Below are 18,892 nucleotides of genomic sequence, written 5' to 3' on the forward strand. Positions count from 1 at the left end.
TACAATTGGAGGCGATTCTTCAAGCAATCCAAACCTCTCTTTCTCATTTTTAAAATCCCCCCCGCGATATCCTGAAAAGCAGTCTTTAAATCTATCAAAAGAACAGGACAGAATCCATGTTTCCCAAGTCACAAGACAGAAACACCTATAAAGGATCATCCGTCCTACCCTATGTGTGATACTTACCTATGTGGCTCATACCACTTTTCACTGGAAAACTGTAATCCTCTTTGTGAAAAACAAAACAGTTGTTTATGCAAAAGAAGCATTTCAGGGAGTTTAAGATAATTATTAGTGCAATAAACATTTTGACCTTTTTGAAAAAAATTAAAATACCTTGTCTTTCTTCTCAGTTTTGCTTCAACATGCTTTTTTGTGTTAAAAGAAACAGATAATTCCATTCCACTTAAAATTAACACTGGGGATTACAAGTTGTTACCAATCAGGTCACAGGATGGAAACATACTGTTTCACAACATGCTTCAGATATTTTTGTTGGATGTTTTCTTACCTCCATCTCCTTCTTCCTCTCCTTCATTTAAAACAATAATGCAGATATGTTTCCTCAGCTGACGTGTGTTGGAGAACTTCCGATTGCATTTCCTACATTCCAAGCTGCCTGGTGAGACTTCAGACAGTTCCACTCCTTCTTCTGTCCCAGGCAGAGTTTCTTCACTTTGAACAGGGTTATTTTCTGCTGCATCTTCATCCACACAAAACTTCTTAGTAGACCCTTTTGGTCTGCCCCTTTTCCTCTTCACTACAAGAAGCTCTAGAAAAGAAAGTTAAAGTTAAAAGAAGTTATAATTAAATTCCACAGCTAATTAGCTACTATCCATCTAGTCTTTGAAAAATAGGAATATTAAATGAAGTTTGAAAGCCTCTATCCCTAAAGCCTAAAAAAAGGTTAGCTTCACACAAACTTATTTTTAAGCAGTGGTATTTGTTGGCATTTCTGCTAGCTGCAAAGCAATAACATTTGTGTTACTGAGATCGGCAGATGTCAAAGTGCCACAGTTTTACAGAAATTAGACTGGAAACACTCCTTTAGATTGTTCTATAACTGTATCAGCATGCATATTCTACAAAGTTGCTCTACTGTGTTCTGCCACTCTACAAAAAACCTTTTTAATTTAAATCACTCTCGAAGAAATTGCTTAAGTATTGAGATGTATTCAGAGAAAAACATTTCTCTTTTAAATACAAAAACTCCTTGTCCTTTTAATAAATTGAACAATTACTCTCTATTATTTCCTCTGGTTCTTCATTGTTAGCACTTTCTAGCCAAAAGTTGGTATAAAAAAACATTGGCAACAAATAAATTCCAAAAGTCATGCAAAAAATGTTTCCTGAATGAGTATTTCAAATAATTAAAATCAGAACTCATCCACAATTCTTAATACATAACTTTACATTTCCATATTTCTGTAGAGGAAACATTGATAAAATCAATGAGATGTAGTGAACATAGAAATGCATGACAACATAAAAAACTTCACACTCGTATTTCCTGCTTAAGATTTCTCTCATCACTGCTGTAGTTAATTCAAAAGCCAACTTGCTATCACCCGCTCACAGAAGTAACTGTTGGCTTCATTGACCAAACCAATTAGATCCCAAGAAACTTTAAATCAACAAAAGCAGATACTCAGAAGGAAGGGTGGAAACTTCTGGATAGTAATTAAGTTATTTTAGATTTCATCCTAGCTATAATTTACTTCTATCTAATAGTTTAATACAATGAAAAGAATCAGTCTCTATCAGTCTCTATTTTTCTTGTCAATGTCAGGGGTTGCTTGCTTGGACTTTACTTCTTTATACTGTGTGCTTGAGGAACTATCCAATTGTTATTGTACAGATTTTAGTTAGTTACTTTGAACTTGCTCTGCTGCAAGAAACTGTCAGTACACAAGCAGCAAACCATGGTAGCACTGAAATGATTTTTCTGAGTCTGAGCAGACATCTGGTGAAGTATCATATCTACTCTGCATAGAAGGAAAAACTAGCTTGCATTGAAAAGAGCTTGCCTGATGGTGCATGGAGAAACAGGACAGAGTTAGGCTTCTTCCAGGCTTTTAGGATTCATTTTATCTAACGTTAGACACTTGAGCTCTCAAATTAGTTTGTCTTCTATATTGAAGGAACAGAGAAACTGCTCTTCAGAGTGCAGTTCAGATCACACAAGGCCTGAATCATCTCTGGATCCCAGGGTGACTAAGATCCCAGTTTAAGAACCTTCAGTTACATGCAGTGAAATCCAGCTTAGAGAATTAAAAGGTAAAAGAGCTTGACATGGTCATTGTAATTGCAAAAAAACCCTGGAGTTTAATGTGCATTAAAATGTGACAAGTGAAATAGAGCAGGTATGAAGCACCTGTCAGCCATCATCTTTGTAATATCAGAGACAGACAAAGGACTGGCACATACAAAAATTTTGCCAAGTACTCTGTTTTTAATGCTCAGAAAAAAACAAGCAAACTTAAATCTTGTGCATATTTCAGCTTATGGCAGCAACGGCAAAGGAGCCCCTTAAAGTTTTTTTACACCAAAATATTTCCAAATCTTGAGAATTGTGCAAAAATGAAAAATAAAATTATTCTCCTCAAAATTTCATACTTTTAGTGTTGAGGGGGAGGGGGAGGGGGAGGGGGAGGGGGAGGGAGAGGGAGAGGGAGAGGGAGAGGGAGAGGGAGAGGGAGAGGGAGAGGGAGAGGGAGAGGGAGAGGGAGAGGGAGAGGGAGAGGGAGAGGGAGAGGGAGAGGGAGAGGGAGAGGGAGAGGGAGAGGGAGAGGGAGAGGGAGAGGGAGAGGGAGAGGGAGAGGGAGAGGGAGAGGGAGAGGGAGAGGGAGAGGGAGAGGGAGAGGGAGAGGGAGAGGGAGAGGGAGAGGGAGAGGGAGAGGGAGAGGGAGAGGGAGAGGGAGAGGGAGAGGGAGAGGGAGAGGGAGAGGGAGAGGGAGAGGGAGAGGGGGGTATGTTTGTTTGGGTTTGCACAGCACAGATGGGGGAAGTATGAAATATGTCTTCTGGGTTATAAGAGAGAACAAAATGTGATCTATGCATAATTTGTATAACAGCAACATCTGCCTGGTACCCTTGGTTCCACTTAATAAAAAAATTCTAACAACATCCTACCAAAATGGTTAGGACAAATCAACTCTAAATAGATCATGACCTAACTATGGGAAAGTGGCGTGACTAAATAAAATTCAGCAGAAAGCACTGCCAATAAAATAACATTAGAATAATAAACATATACTACTTGCCTAGCATTTTACTTGTTCACAGTACTTACAAAATCATTAATTTATTACTCAGGCAGAACAAAGAGCTCCATTAACAACTCAGTGTTCACTCGTCTATACCAATTCTGGAGTAGCTACAGTGTTTACCAATACTTGGAAGAGAAACTATGCTTTCAAAGGACATAAAGATGTTCATCTCTCACTCAAAGAGTACTAAAAGGAAGTTGTAATTTCTAAGACTGTCATTCATTAGTGACTTCTCCTTTTAGTGAATTACTACAAAGAAGGGTCCACTGAGAAAAAAAAGTGTATATTATAAACTTTTAAAAGTTTTGTCTGCTGCAAATTCCGTAACAGGAGGGAAAAAAATGATGCCTTGAAAGAAAAATCTCCAAATTCCTCTATTCAACTGTGAACACAGTTTAAACAGAACACAGAAAATAACTGAATAGGGCTTCAGAACAGAGTACCCTCTTTTCTGATCAATCTGTGTGATGGGAAAGAAGAAATACTAAAGTATGTCTAGAATATAAGTTGAAATCTAGGTGAAAGTAATTTACCTTGACATTCTTACTGAAAGCAGATGGCAAAGAGTTGGGCTACATAATCTGAAAAAGGTGGCACCATATGATCATATCAGATGATGAAAAGTACTCACCAAGATAATGAAAAAGGTAACTTATGAATATGTAACTTAACATATGAATGTTATATTTTACATAATTAGATTTGCAAAGTTGTTTTCTTAAAAGCTGCATGTGTCTAATTTCTGTTGCTTCAGATCATAACAGTAATTACATACTATCCTCATAAATGTACAATGCATGCTTAACAACATACTATACAGAAAGTGCAGACAATCCCTGACACAAATGCAAAAAGAAGTTTACGGAAGAGCCTTTTTACTAAAAGGAATACAAGTATGTTACAAAGTACTAGTCTCACCGTGCTCAGAAATACAATTTAGTGAAGGGATAACAGGAAACAAAGATTTAAGAAAGGCAGATGCATGCTGCATGCCTGAGAAATTCATTCTGTACAATGAAAATAAAATTAGAATGGTATTTTGAAACTTGATTTAGATCTGAAATTTATTCATCTTCTTCTGATGCACTGTTAATTTTAGGCATTGTGTGAAATAATAATCTGGTGCAATTTTTCCTCACCAACTATCTGAGGAGATAGCAGTTACACTTGAATACTATATGACCATTATTAGAAATATCCTCTTATGGTGATGAAGTTAACATAGCTACTGAATTACTGCTGGTAAATAAATGAAGAAATATCACATGCACATGTTAATGATAAAAGAAAAATTATGTAAGTATGATGTTAGAGTGTTTTTTATTCATAAGCACATAGTTTTTAAAATCCAGAAATCATAATGATTGGAAAATCCTAGTAGTTGTCTTAAGTAAGAGGTTTGCCAACCATATAAATCCATTGCTCAGTAAGGATCTAAAAGAAGATATAATTATGAAGTCTGAATTACTTTCAATCCATTGCTAATATTACCAGGGATTCCAATTATAATCAGTTAAAAATGGAATGAATGTAACTTCTTCCACTGCAGAGTACAATTTTTCTGTATAACTAATTCAACCTTTGACTACCAGTGCCAATATCAAAGCACAGTTACAAATTATTTCCTCTTTGGAATAGAACTATTAGTATTACCTGAATCACAACAAAGAAGTTAGACAACTCAAAAAGCACACCACCATTCCTAAGCCTCAAGACACACCCCCATCCATGGTATCCTGGTTGCTTCCCACTGCTATTACACAATCTTCCCACTGCTGTTACATAGCTCAAATTAAAGCTGTAGGAAGCAGACCTTTCTATACTTGACATTTAAAATTAATGGACCAATGTCATCATCCTCTATCACGTGCTGAGTTTATCCACATCTGTCTTATGGTCTATTCTGCACTGAATGAAATTCAGGGTGGCAGTTGTACAGTGACCATTATGAAAACAAGCTATGTAAATCATTCTATACACAATGCAGAATCATCACACCACAGGTTTTATTAAAAAACTAAATTACTTTGAAAATTACATTCCTCTCAATTTATGAATGTACCTTCTCCATCTTTGTTTATGTTTGTGGGTACTGTTAGAGGTTGGAGCGGAATAATGATGTCATCCACGTTGGTCCCTTCTTCTGTATGCTTCTCAGAGACATGAGACAATAGTTCAGATTGATTTGGTGAAAATAAGTTACAAAGCTTACACATGAAGATGGAATTGATCCCTGAAAAATAAGTTTAAAAACAAGGAGTCAGTATTTCCAAAATTGTTTATTTTTATTACCACTAATTATTGAGATTTTGGTTCAGCTAACGCAGTAACTATCAGTTAACTTAAGACATTTAATAGACAGTAATGAGTTGAAACAAAGAATGTTACACTGTTAAATTAAGACATTCATAATAAATCCCAAAATGAATTAATTTAAGAAATGGTTAAACTCCTACCCAGATCCTCACAGGGCAAAAAATTTCTTCTGGCTCAAATCTTAGAAATTTTCTAACAAGACCCAAAAGGAAGCAGGATAAAGACTTTTTTTTTCCCTTCCAGCCTCAGACAACATTACAATTTCATATTTTTTCAAACGTACAATAGAATTATATAAGACATTAAGTCATTGTCCAGGTTTGTTGTGTATCACATTGGTATAAATGCAAAACATTTTATCCTTTAGAAAGCAGCTCTGAAATACAGCTGGGCTCCGAATCCTAATTTACATTCACAGACTACACTGTTCTTTCCTACCTGTACTTAACCTTTCTACTTACCTCACTTAAACAAGCCTAATTCTCTAATTACCTGTGTAAGTGCTGGAAACAAAAGAAGGCAGGAAGAATTAAATACCATAAAAGATAAAAGGAAACTTTTCATTCACCACAGTAACATTTGTTAGAAAATAAATATATTTTATAAAATTGTATGCTTTGATGTGTCACTTTTGCCTTAGCATGTTACCACGAGCATACACTGTGAGTTAAAAATGTTAAGAGCATCATTTCGGGGGTCATTATCCTTAGATGTTGCTCTGCCACTAAGGAAAGAGTGGGGAGGAAGGTCAGAACATCTGCAGCACAGTAGACCACAAAATGTTACATCATATGGCAGTCACAGCTATGCAATCACATCATCTTCCTTTCTCCTTCTGGCCATTCACTTCAGAGCTGTACAAACACACAGTTTTTTCTTCTTTTATCCCAATATATGAAAAAAATATCAGGCCTCATCTTGACCCATCTACATAGAGAAAAATGGGCAGGAATAGGAGGAAAATTTAAGCAGGGGAAAAAAAGTTTTTCTCTCAAAACAAAACACATCATGTCAGCCTCAGAGGCAATATTCAACATTAATGAAAACATTTAGTATTTCATAGGCTTTGACATACCAGTTGTATGAAAAATTCCTGCTGATTCAAAAAAAACTCCAACAAACTAAAAACCTTCAAAGCAGCAGCAAATGAAGAATTTCATTAAAAACTTTCCTTGGTCAATGCTTTAAACAGAAATTTTACAGAACTTTTTAGACAAAACTTTGTGGATTTATTTTTTTTTAATTCACAGGCACTAGAGGTGTGATGTGAAAGCAAAGCCACAAGAGAGTAAACAAAAATAAAGAAGGGTTAATACAAAGTTAACAACTCAGAAAAACCCAGCTAAAAAAACCTCACAAACTTTTGGCATAGAGTTAATTCAGAGGACTTTGTTTGCTTTCTAAAATTGCTGTCACTTTTTTTAATGGTTTGATTTTTCAACAGACCCTGCTCCCTTCAGTGTCCAATGAAACCTAACAACAACCAGGAATCAATTTTAACAGCACACTTGTTCTTCACCTACATATATAAACTCCTGGCCCAGAGATAGGTTTCAACTGCTCCTCTCCCTCCACCTCCCTAAGGAAAATTAGGGACGTACGCTCACTGAAAGCAAACTGGAACAACGAATGTTATTTGAGGTACAAACCAAACACAGATTAGCCGGATAAGTACAGAAATAAAGTGGTATTTTGTGAACTTTGGGATGAATCTGGGGGGAAGCGAACAAGGAAACTGTATTTTGGGACCCATTTTCAAAACAATCCCAAGCAAAGATCACTAACCCTATTCAACATTATTCACCTCCTTTCACAACACACTAATTATACGGTTCACCCCACTCAAGAAAAATCCATCTTTAAGGTGTTCTGAATGTTAAGAACAGCAGAGCTGGCTCTCTTTTACAGTTATTTGCACCTGAAACTATAATAAAAGCATCCTCATCTTCAGAAATAACTACCTCAAAACCAAAAGGCAGAGTATGCCTTCATCTCTTTTAAAACACCTCTGAAAAACAATTCAAATACTGTTCCTGTTTTGAAATATGCTCTATATTATACACATAAGCAGCTATGTAAAATGTATAGTACGCTCAACGTGTTCTTAGGAGCTTGGTAGGGTTCCTTCTCAGACATTTTGCTGTCTTGAGCACAAACACATTTCTATTTTGACTGCAGTATGTTTATAATGGAAATGTTCCTTTGAACCAGTTCCTTTGAACTATTTCTGCTCTAGTTAGCATTATACTTTTTTTAAAAAAAGTGAATGAAGCCTGTTATTGACCCAGTGGATGACAACTGTTCTCTCTAAATGTAAATGCACATTTGAGATTCACACTACAAAACCTATGAGCATTTACCTAAAGGTTTAACTAACACTGAACATTGAAATTCCATGATTTAGCTGACACTTCTATTTTGAGGTTTTATTTGCAACTGTTTCTACTTCCTAATCTGCTAGTCATTTTCCCTAAAAGTTCAGGTTTACTGCTTTGTGTCTCCTGTCTCCTCCTTCAACGGCTGTAATCAGTACTCACACACCACTTTATCTCTTGCTCCTCCCAGTGAGGACTTGGAAATGGGCAGAAAAGCAACAAGAAACCCCAAAAGTCTCTGTGGTTGTTTAAAGTGCCTGACTACACAAACCATCACACAGAAGTAAAGCTGGAACAGAACCAGAAGTCAACAGACCAGGTGGCAGGGAACAGTGTATTAGTGAAGGTTCAGAAAGCATCAGGAGAATATGCAGAAGATACATGTGCTTTGCTCAGAGGTGAGATGGAAACAAAACTGAGTAAAAAAATTATTTTAGGAAGCATGACTGGAAAAGGAGGTCAGATAGCAGAGGATAAACTGTGCTGATCAGGGACCTAAACAACTAGATTAGAAGTAAGCAAACAATAATTGATTAACCAGTTGCTAATTAGGTGGTGTAGCAACAGAGGAATGAATTATAGTCAATGAAGTGTAAAAATCAAATAAGCAATGAGTTAATTAACTATGCAGGGAATCAATGATTAATTAGTGAATAATTAATTATGTAGGAAATCAACAGAGCAATTAATTAGACAGCAATGAAATATGCAGAGAAAGAAAGGAACAGTAATCAAGTATGCAGGTAAACAAACAACAGGAATTTCAGCCAAAACCAATTTGGAACATTTCGTTGACTAAACGTGCTTTGTGTTAATTAATTATCTTCAGTTCACTCATATAAACTGTGTGAAGTGTACACTGAAATAAATAATACCAGTTATTTTCTTCTTAAATGGAAAAGTAAGCTGTAATGTAAGTGAAGCCATTTATTTTTTTAATTCTTCTAAAGACCTCAGCATATTTCTTAATTTGTCAATTTTTTTTCTGTATATTAAGCATGTATACAGCAAAGGGAGATTAACAAATGGATTACTAAAAACAAATAGCAAGTTGCAAACTTGGAAGCAGGTTCCCTTATTCCCAATCCCCTTCACAAAGCATAAAACAGTACCTGTGCTTTTTTGCTTTAAAGTTGGAGTGGGGAGGAGAGAAGGGGGGGAAAGAAGCAGGTACCTTAGAAAAATCACTGAAATTAACAATATTTAAGGGAATCAGGTAATATATTATTGTTATATATACTTTTGATCATTGTATGACAAAACCTAGTCCAGAGTTAATTTTAACTAATCAAAAACTTTCATTTTGCATAAAAGGTAGGCTAGGGGTTGGGTACTGTTTTGTTTTATTTTTAAATAACTATTTTCACAAGAAACACAGAGCAAGGAAACAAATCTGTATTTATATGCCATAAATCATTCTAATGTATCCAAAACTTTTCACCACTCTTTTCAATGCAGGCAACAGTTAAAAAGTTCTGTAATAGCCTTTGAAGTTCTGCAACTGTTAAAAGGAACTAGAACTCTGTAGTTAAATACAAAAATAAAAAAATCACTAGATATCTATTGGCCTGTGGAATAACAAAGTTGATAGTACGCATACTTCTGCACCTGGTCAACCTTCCTAAAATACACAGCAATAAAGTTCAGAATATGAATAACTACTTATTTCCTTCTAAACTTACAACAGAGCTGAAACAAACCTTGCTGCCTCATCACCATCAAATTCTTAACAACAAGAACTTTGTGCAATTTAAAATCTTATATGTCATTCTTAGACTAGGACTTTGTCTCATTGTTTTTTTTTCTTTGTTTGGGGTTTTTTTTTTAATGACAATTAGGCATTTGTGATTGTATTACAATTAGTAACGCTAATGGTGAAAGTGAAAAAAAAATGAAGTATATTAAATCTAAAACATTTCCTCCCATCTTCAGCATATGTAATATAACCTTTATTCTCAGTTTAGTAACTCCTTTATCTCTCAAGTTATACTAGTGTTTGTTTCCAATTCTTTTTTTTTCCCTCTTCCTATCACGCATTTTCAAGCTTTCCCTTTCTGTCTCCTGCATTTCTTACACCATGCTCTCTACCAGACTCTCTCATCTCTCTCCCCCTGTTCCTTACTATGCAATTCCAAGCTTTCAACATAACTACTCATGTTGACTCGTACTCCTGTTTCCAACCTCCCTTCTTCTCGTAGCTACGAGAACTTTGCCCCTCTCTGTTCAGGCCTGGTTGGAATCCAACAGTACTCATTCTTAGCTTAAAATCTTAAAGGTAAACATAGCTTCCAGGTTTCACAAGATTTAGACAGGCCTGATCTAAAGCTACCACAGTCTTCATTGGGCATATTATACCATACGGCTACCAGACACTGTATCACTGAATCCTGCTAGAAGATTCAGGTATTCTTAACTCAGATTAAATAAGGAGCAATATCTTTATTTCCAGGGTTAACACCCAGTTACAGCACAGAGAAAACCACTATGTCTCTTCTCCAGCAGTACTTCTTCCTGCATAGACACAATTTAAGCCATTGATTTGCCATTTTCTACTCCAGCAAAACAGCTAGAGGATCTGCATGTACTTAGCCACAGACGTGGTTCCTCACACGCTTGATCCTAAACTCCCTTTGCTTCTATCTTCCCATCTACAAGCACATCAAGGTTTGCAAAGAAAAGCCTTGTGGTAGTGTTGGTTCCTTTAGGGAACCTGATAGAATTATTAGAAATACAAAAACATGCCTTCAGCTCAGAATCATGTCCTTGGGTCTACTCTCCTCCTTCTAGTTCCACAATACCAGTTCCTTCTTCAGTGCCTGGCTGCACTTCCAACTTGTTGCGGGTCACTTAACTCCCTGCTCCAGTTCACCAGCAGCTCAGCAAAAGCTAACAGGGAGCAGTACAGCGGGAACACACACCAGACCTGACACTCCATCGCTTCACTTGATGTTTAGGTCCACAGGACAGCCCACTCTTCACCACTCAGGTCTTCCAACTCTGCAGTAAGTCATGTCATAGCATGCAGTGCTTGTTGCAAATTCAATTATTAGGTGAGAAGTTTGGGTGTTTAACATCCTCTGTATGAAAGCTCTTAAAAACAACTGTATGAAAGTTCTTGTTCTGTTGTGCATCCAAGGGTACAGCCATGAAACAGAACGTAGTGAGCCAAGAATGAGATGAGAAATAGCAACTTCTTAAATAAGATTTTAGTCTTTTTATCATTTACAAGGGTAAGTGGAAGGTGAAAGTCTGCTTCATTAAGGCTATCTGATCAAGAATATTTTCAATGCAAAGGAGGTCAATAAGTTAATAGGATACATGATGAACAAGAATACAGAGACACAAACCTGGCAGACAAGAGATAACAGTGACAATGCCAAGGACCAAAAGTCTCCAGTTACTAATTGATGGGACACCGAGAAACTGCATGCAGAGCTTTGGAGAAGTCCACCTTGACTTTCTAACTGGCAAGAAAAGGGAAAAGCAGAGGAACAGGAAGATTTGGAATACTTGGGGAGCCATCTGTGGGACTATGTATATTTGGTTTATATGGCAAGGTTTTGGTAGCAGAGGGGAGGCTGCAGGGGTGGCTTCTATAAGAAGACACCAGGAGCTGCCCCCACGTCAGACAGAGCCAGTTCCAGCTGGCTCCAGGACAGACCCACCACTGCCCAGAGCTGAGTCCATCAGTAATGTTGGTAGCGTCTTTGTGGTAACATATTTAAGAAAGGATAAAAAACATTACACAGCAGGTAGGAGAGAGGAGTGAGAACATGTAAGAGACACAGCCCTGCAGACCCCCAGGTCAGTGCAGAAGGAGGGGGAGGAGGTGCTCCAGGCGCCGAAGCAGAGATTCCCCTGCAGCCCAGGGGAAGACCAAGGTGAGGCAGGCTGTCCCCCTGCAGCCCAGGGAGGTCCATGGTGGAGCAGGTATCTACCTGCAGCCCATGGAGGACCCCACACTGGAGCAAGTGGATGTGCCCTGAAGGAAGCCACAACACATGGAAAGGAGCCCCCACAGGAGCAGGTTCCTGGCAGGAGCCATGGCCCATGGAGGGGAGCCCAGACAAGAGCAGGTTTTCTGGCAGGACTTGGTGGGGACCCACGCTGGAGCAGTCCATTCCTGAAGGACTGTACCCTGTGGAAAGGACCCACATTGGAGCAATTCATGAAGAACTGCAGCCCATGGGAAGGGTCTATGCTGGAGCAGTTCATGAAGGACTGTCTCCTGTGGGAGGGACACCACGCTGGAGGAGGGGAAGAGTGTGTGGAGGAAGAAGCAGCAGAGACCAAGTGTTACAAGCTGACCACAACCCCCATTCACCATCCCCACCTCCAGCCACTGAGATGGGACCACTGTATGTCCCAGATGCAGCTACTGGGGGGACTGGGCTGAGTGAAGTAAGGGGCTCAGCACCAGCAGCTGGAGTGGGATCATGGGTCATAGCCTGTGTGCCTGGTGCCAGCTGCTGGGCAGGGGTGGGATAAGCATCTGCATCTTCCCCAAACCTGCTTCGTGGCTGTGGGTGCCATATCAGATGGACAGAGAGGTCATGCTGGTAGCTGGGAGATCTGTGAATGTGCACGTGCTTTGTGCACCTAGAGAGTGCTGTGTGTGTGCTTTCACTAGTGAACTTCAATCTCTACCAGCCAAAGAGGAGGACTTGGCTGTCTCTACTTACATGTTACGTAAATCCTATACATAGGTGCTGTTGAAGGCATTGCCTCCCGTGTTGGTGTCTTGTGTGTGGTGTGTGCAGAGTGTGTCTCTGGGATACATACTCAGCTTTGCAGCTGGTTGAATCTGCAAGTGGGAAAGCAGCAGCTGTGTCCATCAGCCTGTGACAGGGGCTCCCCCAGGATATCCCCCACAATGTTGTTTCTGATCTTTCTCCAACAAGTTTTACTTCCTTAAGGTGTGCTACTCTCAAATCTCCAAGCCCACATCTGTAAAACCAGCTCTGCTTGTGGACCAAGTAAAAGAAAATCCTACAGTCCTACCTAAATCTCTCCTACATCTCAGCACTGGGCAATATTCAGAGATAACTGCCTAAAATCCAGCAATAATTTTAAAATATTCCTAAAACAATTACTTATTCTTATAGAAACTCCCAATATCTAACACCTTAACAATGTCTACAAATAGCTAACACAAATGTTATAATGCAATTAGAAACAGACTGTATTTTCATTTACCAGCAAAGCACAGCACTGCATTGCTGTCCAACAAGCTTATAAAAAAAAAGAGGTATTTGTTACTTCAGTACCTGACTTCCTCTCTTTCCATTGCTCTCCTCCTGCACTGTTATCTTGAAATCTGCAATTATTAGATCACAATTCTATTACCTACAAGTCATCTTTATTCAATGGAGTTAAATTTTCCATTACAATACCAAACATGATAATAATATGCTAACGTGATAATTACTGAGAAAATACAAGGGTTTCTGTTCAAATCTCAAGTGCAATGAAAAGTGGGCACAATTCTTCCAATAAAACTAATGTTTTTATTAAAGAACTCTTCATAGACAAATGCTAAGCACGTAAAATACCGAAGTGTCTAAGAACAATAAACAAGATTTTTCCTTGATAGATTCTTCAGGTAGAAGTATTAAGATTGTGAGATAATGGTTAGTATGAAAGTAATAAGTAAAAAAGCCAACGATTTGTGTTTAATACAAGCAACATTATCTCTCAGGAAAAAAATGGTTTGAACTGAACATAAAAGAATTGGCACATACAGTACAATGAAGTATGATATCCTATACTAATGTCAAATGCATTAAAAATTTTTCTTAGACATCAGATCTTACTCCTCTGTGCATGTTAGAGATATTTTTCGTTTTCAATGCTATTTCAAATATATGAAATTTTAAAAAACACATTATAATGTATCTCTGATTTTTATTTCTTCAACTGGAGGGACTTTTTTTTGTTGTTGGGTTTTTTACTTAAAATCTACTTTAATCTGTTTAAAAAAAGAAATCCAAATATTTTTTAAAACACTGTGAAATTTACGATTATTTGGTTTTCATACCTTCGAGTAATGAGTACCATTCCATAATTTCACTAAAATGTAAGTACCTGTCAGATGCATTTTTCTATCTTACAAAAAAGGATCTTTAAATGAATGTAAGTTTTGATTACGTGTACTTTAACCTCAGAAGGCTATATTTAGCCACAGATTTATTCCTTAAACCTCCCCCTTGACCTTATAATGTTTTAGTTATCATTTTAATAAAGATGCTGGTATAAACTAATTTTATTTCTCTTCATCTGATAGAGTAAAAAAATTAAATAAATCAATACTTGTTTCCTGCTATTTTCTCTATTTTGATTCATCAAGAAATTAGTATGCAGGATTATGGCATATCTCCAAATCAAAAGCATTATCCTCAGTAAGCATTAAGGAAAAAAGTACATAAAATCTGCCACTATTTGCTACCATTAGAACAGCAGCATCACAAGAATCCCATGTTCAAAACTAACAAATTAACTGTACTAAAAGCAGCAGGCAAGACAGAACAGAAAGCTATTCCTTCATCTGAAGTTGAACTATTCTGAACAGTAAGCAACTATTTTTTTAATTCACCACTATAGAATGACTACTGAGACAAAACCCACAATACAGAATACATTCGGTCAAAGAAAAGGAGCACCTGACCAAGTCTGTTCTCACTTTTAGCTGCTAACTAAAATCAGGACAATTTAATTATCATTAGTTAAATACCACAAACATTTTTTATTTTAACATTAAGAAAATTATGGCAATGTTGGTATAGGATGTATTCCTGCAAAAACTAAAAGATGATACTAAAATCAATACTGCTTAATATGGTTTTATGGAAAAACTAATCATATACATTAAACATTCTTTCTAACAAGGCCACAAGTTTAGTTTACAAGGTAAACTACAACTATAGAGGCTCTCAGACATTACAGAGAGGTACACAGTATGTAAGACTAAATTATACTGAAGTTTGTAAATATTTCTGATTAAGAAACTGCATTTAAAAATCTATACAATACAGATATACTAGGACAGACAAAACAAAAGCAGGAAAAAAAAAAAAGCACTAGTTAAGGTCTACATACTACTACAATAATGCAAGAAGCCTACTAAGGTGTCAAAATCAAAATGCCTAACTGTAGACACGGATTATTAGCAGACATGCATTCAAACAGGTTTCTGAAAAATATTGTTGTAATGCCAGTGGCACACTACCACATCAAAATATTGAGGACAGAAAGTAGGATGGATTGTTTGTGAAGCAATGCCATCTGTTAGAAGCAGCTTAGGTTCAAATCTGATTAACAGGCTATTTTAACGAGTAACAGTATCCCTGAGGAATGATATCTTCACATTATACAGAAAAGCACAGTGTTAGGACTACATGAGCAACAGTCTGACCACAATGTTAAGAGTGACTGTGGCACACTGAAGAGGATGAACAGGTTACAAAGACACAAACAACAATATATTGTAGGCTTCAGTTATCCTTATGCAGATTGGTTATATGTCAGGTCAGGACAGGATGCCAAGATTAAATGTTTAGACACCATTAATGACTGCTTCACGCAGAAAGCAGTCAGGGAAACCAGATGAGGAGAACCAGTTTTTGACTTTATCAGAAATAAAACACAGGGCCCCATTTAAAGCAACACTACTTGAGAGTTACACTGTAACTGTGATGAAAGAAGTACTCAAAAATTCTTTAAAAGAGTGATAAAGACTGAAATGTTTGTGTTTAACTTCAACAATGTGAACTATATAAAGAGAAAAAGCATCTTTAAGAAAACTAAAACAAACCACAAGAAGGACTAAAAAGGTTCCAATTACAGTTAAATCCTTGAAAGCAGCATGAAAGCTATTTAAAAGCATCATATTTGAAGTTAATCATCAAAGAATATTTTAGAAAGGGGAAGAAAAAAAATCTAGCACAGCTAAATAGCAGTGAAAGGAACCTTTAGTAGAAGAAAACACCATTATAAAAGTAAAGTTTTGTCAGATAAGGAAAACAAAAAAAAAAGATTTCTGAGGAGTGGAGAAAAGGCAAAGTGTAAAATGAAGAACTATGAAATCACGTGTGTCATGGAGGAGATGACCAGCAAATGATCCTTCTGAAACTACTGTCTGCTCTTTTAGCTGATCTCTCCCTGCTGCTGCACTGGGAGAAGCAGAGAAAATGAAAGCAAGCACGGTTCTTCATATAACTCTAAGGTGGGTACACATCTGCTTGGTGTTAAAAATTCTTGGAAGGAAAGTTCATCAAGAACTAGTAAGTGGAAAGACACTAGTCAGGGCTCAGCAAGCCCATAAGAAGGTCTAAGAGAACATTTTTGACAAATATCACTGTGTGCTTGCCCTGTTCTTACACTTCTCTATTTAGACATCCATCATGAGTCACTGTTAGAGACATGATGTTTCAGGCATGCCACAAAATTAAAATCCAGACCATTGATACTTTCTTGGCTTTTTTTAAGTCACAGTAAGAGCACTACACAATGTGGACTTTAATGCAGCTCAGTTACTCTAGCATACAAATACTATAATATTTCACCAACACAACACAGTACCTCTGAAAATCTCCAAATACTTGACATAAAGACATCATTATCTCCAATACAAAGGCAGAGAAACAGACTAATAACAGGCTACAGTTCTGCCTTTTGCTAAATCAATTTTAGATGGTTAACTTGAGTTACTGAAGACTAAGTATCCAGGTTACATTGACTGGCTTCAGACTTGTCTCAGATATTGCCAGAAACCAGAACCTGCTTCATGCCACATGATGAAACAGCCACCCCAACAGGAAAAGGGCACAAGGCTCTTATCTCTCCTCTTTGAAGCATGTTCTCACACTCTCACCATAACCATACATACTGTATTTATCTAGTCTGTTACTAGATTTGTTAAAAGAAACTTGTGTTTAGAACTACTGAAGTTTAACTAATGAAGGCAAATGAAAGCATATGTTTGATTGGGGGGGTTTGGGGGGGGGGGTGTTGGTTTGGTTTTTTTTACACACACCAGCTTTACAAATGCTCCTGAAAAAAGTTACATAAAGTTCTTCAAAAGAAGACAACTGCCTACACATGGTTATGTTGGCTAAAATACACAAAATTCAGAACTAGATTAAAAAGGATGTTCTAGTAACTAGGAAATTAAATTATTTGCAGCAGTTTAGAATGTTCGCTTTATCAAACATATAAACAAGGTAGCTTTTTCATCGTTAAATAAAAAGCCGTAACAGATGTGCTTATAGTAAGACACTTTTTTAATGTTTTAAGATCGCCCTCATGTGGCTAAATGCAACACTGCTGAAGTTACCACTAAAACGCACTCTCGTACAATATCGTACCGTAAGTCACACTACCAGACATACAGAAAAAACTTGGAACCTCTTAAAGAATAAGCACGAACTACATGATCAGCCACCGACTTCAGGATGCCCTGGCTGAAATGCTCCAAACCTGATTTTTGGAAGCACGCATAACAAGAATGCATGGGAAGTCAGTTCTGCAGTTGCAGTATCAAATATACCACACACTCGTGACAGTTCTGGGTTCAACTACCCCCAGAACATTTTTTAATTAAAAGAAATGTCCTTGAATAAATACAAATTTATTAGTAGCAATAGTAGTACTACTAGTAGTAAAAGAATTAACTTCTCATCTAAAATTGGATCAGACAATATAAAGCAATCTTGGAATGCTTTTACAATAGTACCCATTTAACACACCACCTGTTAATTATTTTGCTATTTAGATACAAGTTACTCTCCCGATAGTGCTACTCTCTTTGGCATAAAATCCTGTTTGAGCTGTAAACTAATTGTCTGTAAATGCTTCATAGGACAGTTAGAAATAACTTAGGATTCTAACAATTAAAATGTCATCTCAGGGAACAACAACCAAAAGCCGAATCTGAATATACGGGGTAGTTAACCAGCGTTATATTACTGCAACATCGCTTCACAAACTTGTACTGCAACAAACACATAGGGATTGTGAAATGCAGAAAGCGTGTACACCATATTACTACAGCTATCACGCCTGCATAATCTTACTTACACGTGTCACGAAAGTCAGGCCAATATAAGGCACATAAAGGACTGAGATGACAATGCACTGGAAGCATCTAACTTTAGCTTGTTACGTCCCTTCTGCAGCTGCACTCGAGCTAAAGCTATTTACAGAAGCTGCCAAAGGAAAGCACGAGCGTTTTAAACCCAGACGCGCACTAGTTCAATACAAATGGTAGGCAGCCCGGCAGCTGCTCTTTTCCGGGTGTTCCCCGGCAGGCTCCTGACCAGGAGCGGCGGCAGAGGCAGCAGACCAAGGCCTCCTCCCCTGCAGGGAGACCGCGCTGAGGCAGCCCCGCCGCCTCCCCACAGGCACACGGCGGCCCGCGGCCCTCCTTCACCCCGCCGCCGGCCACCCCCCCGGCCTAGGCCCCGGCCCCCCGGGTGAGGCAGCTCCACAACCCCCGAGGGCGCCTAGCAGCCGCTGTGTCCCCCACGTCCCCGCCCCCCCTCTACCGCCAGCGGAGGGGCGATGACGGTTGGGGTGAGGGAACTACTTCTCCTGCGGATGGAGCGCGACGACAGAGCTGCCGCCGGAACTACTTTCTCCCCCCCCCCCCCCCCCCCGTCAGAGCCGGCCCTGCTCTAAGCGGATCCGTGCGCGCTCCCCCGCCCTCCCCGGCCCGCCGCTTGCGGCCGGCCCCGCGCCGCCCCGCTCACCTGCAGCCGCAGCCTCCATAACCGCGGCGGGGAAGGGGCGGGAGGGCAGCGGGGGAGCTGACCGAAAGCCGAGCGGCGCGGCCTGGTTTAAAAAGAAAAGCGGGGGGGGGGGGGGGGGGGGGGAGGAGGAAGGGAAAACCAAAAAATCACTCCCGCGCCAGCGGGCCGGGCTCCCGCGGGCCGCGCC

The 18,892-nt window shown here is 38.6% G+C and overlaps 1 protein-coding gene across 7 annotated transcripts in view; it reads right to left on the reverse strand.

The window, feature by feature from the left end:
- The window catches only part of ZFAT (zinc finger and AT-hook domain containing), a 101,019-nt gene extending 82,205 nt beyond the window's left edge, over positions 1-18,814 (reverse strand). For 2 of the 7 annotated variants that reach the window (XM_075023999.1, XM_075024005.1), the window contains exons 1-3: positions 18,035-18,381; positions 5,332-5,502; positions 512-772 (exon numbers count right to left, since the gene is read on the reverse strand). In XM_075023999.1, the coding sequence (XP_074880100.1) occupies positions 512-772; positions 5,332-5,502; positions 18,035-18,101 (499 nt within the window). In that variant the 5' untranslated portion in view covers positions 18,102-18,381. Of the gene's footprint in view, positions 1-511; positions 773-5,331; positions 5,503-10,702; positions 13,171-13,227; positions 13,247-18,034; positions 18,383-18,705 lie in introns of those variants that run through there. The other 5 variants (XM_075024003.1, XM_075024004.1, XM_075024001.1 and 2 more) reach the window with 5 other exon arrangements.
- Positions 18,815-18,892: the final 78 nt, after the last annotated feature.

The sequence above is a fragment of the Buteo buteo genome, chromosome 3, assembly GCF_964188355.1.
Source record: "Buteo buteo chromosome 3, bButBut1.hap1.1, whole genome shotgun sequence".
Classification (NCBI taxonomy): domain Eukaryota; kingdom Metazoa; phylum Chordata; class Aves; order Accipitriformes; family Accipitridae; genus Buteo; species Buteo buteo.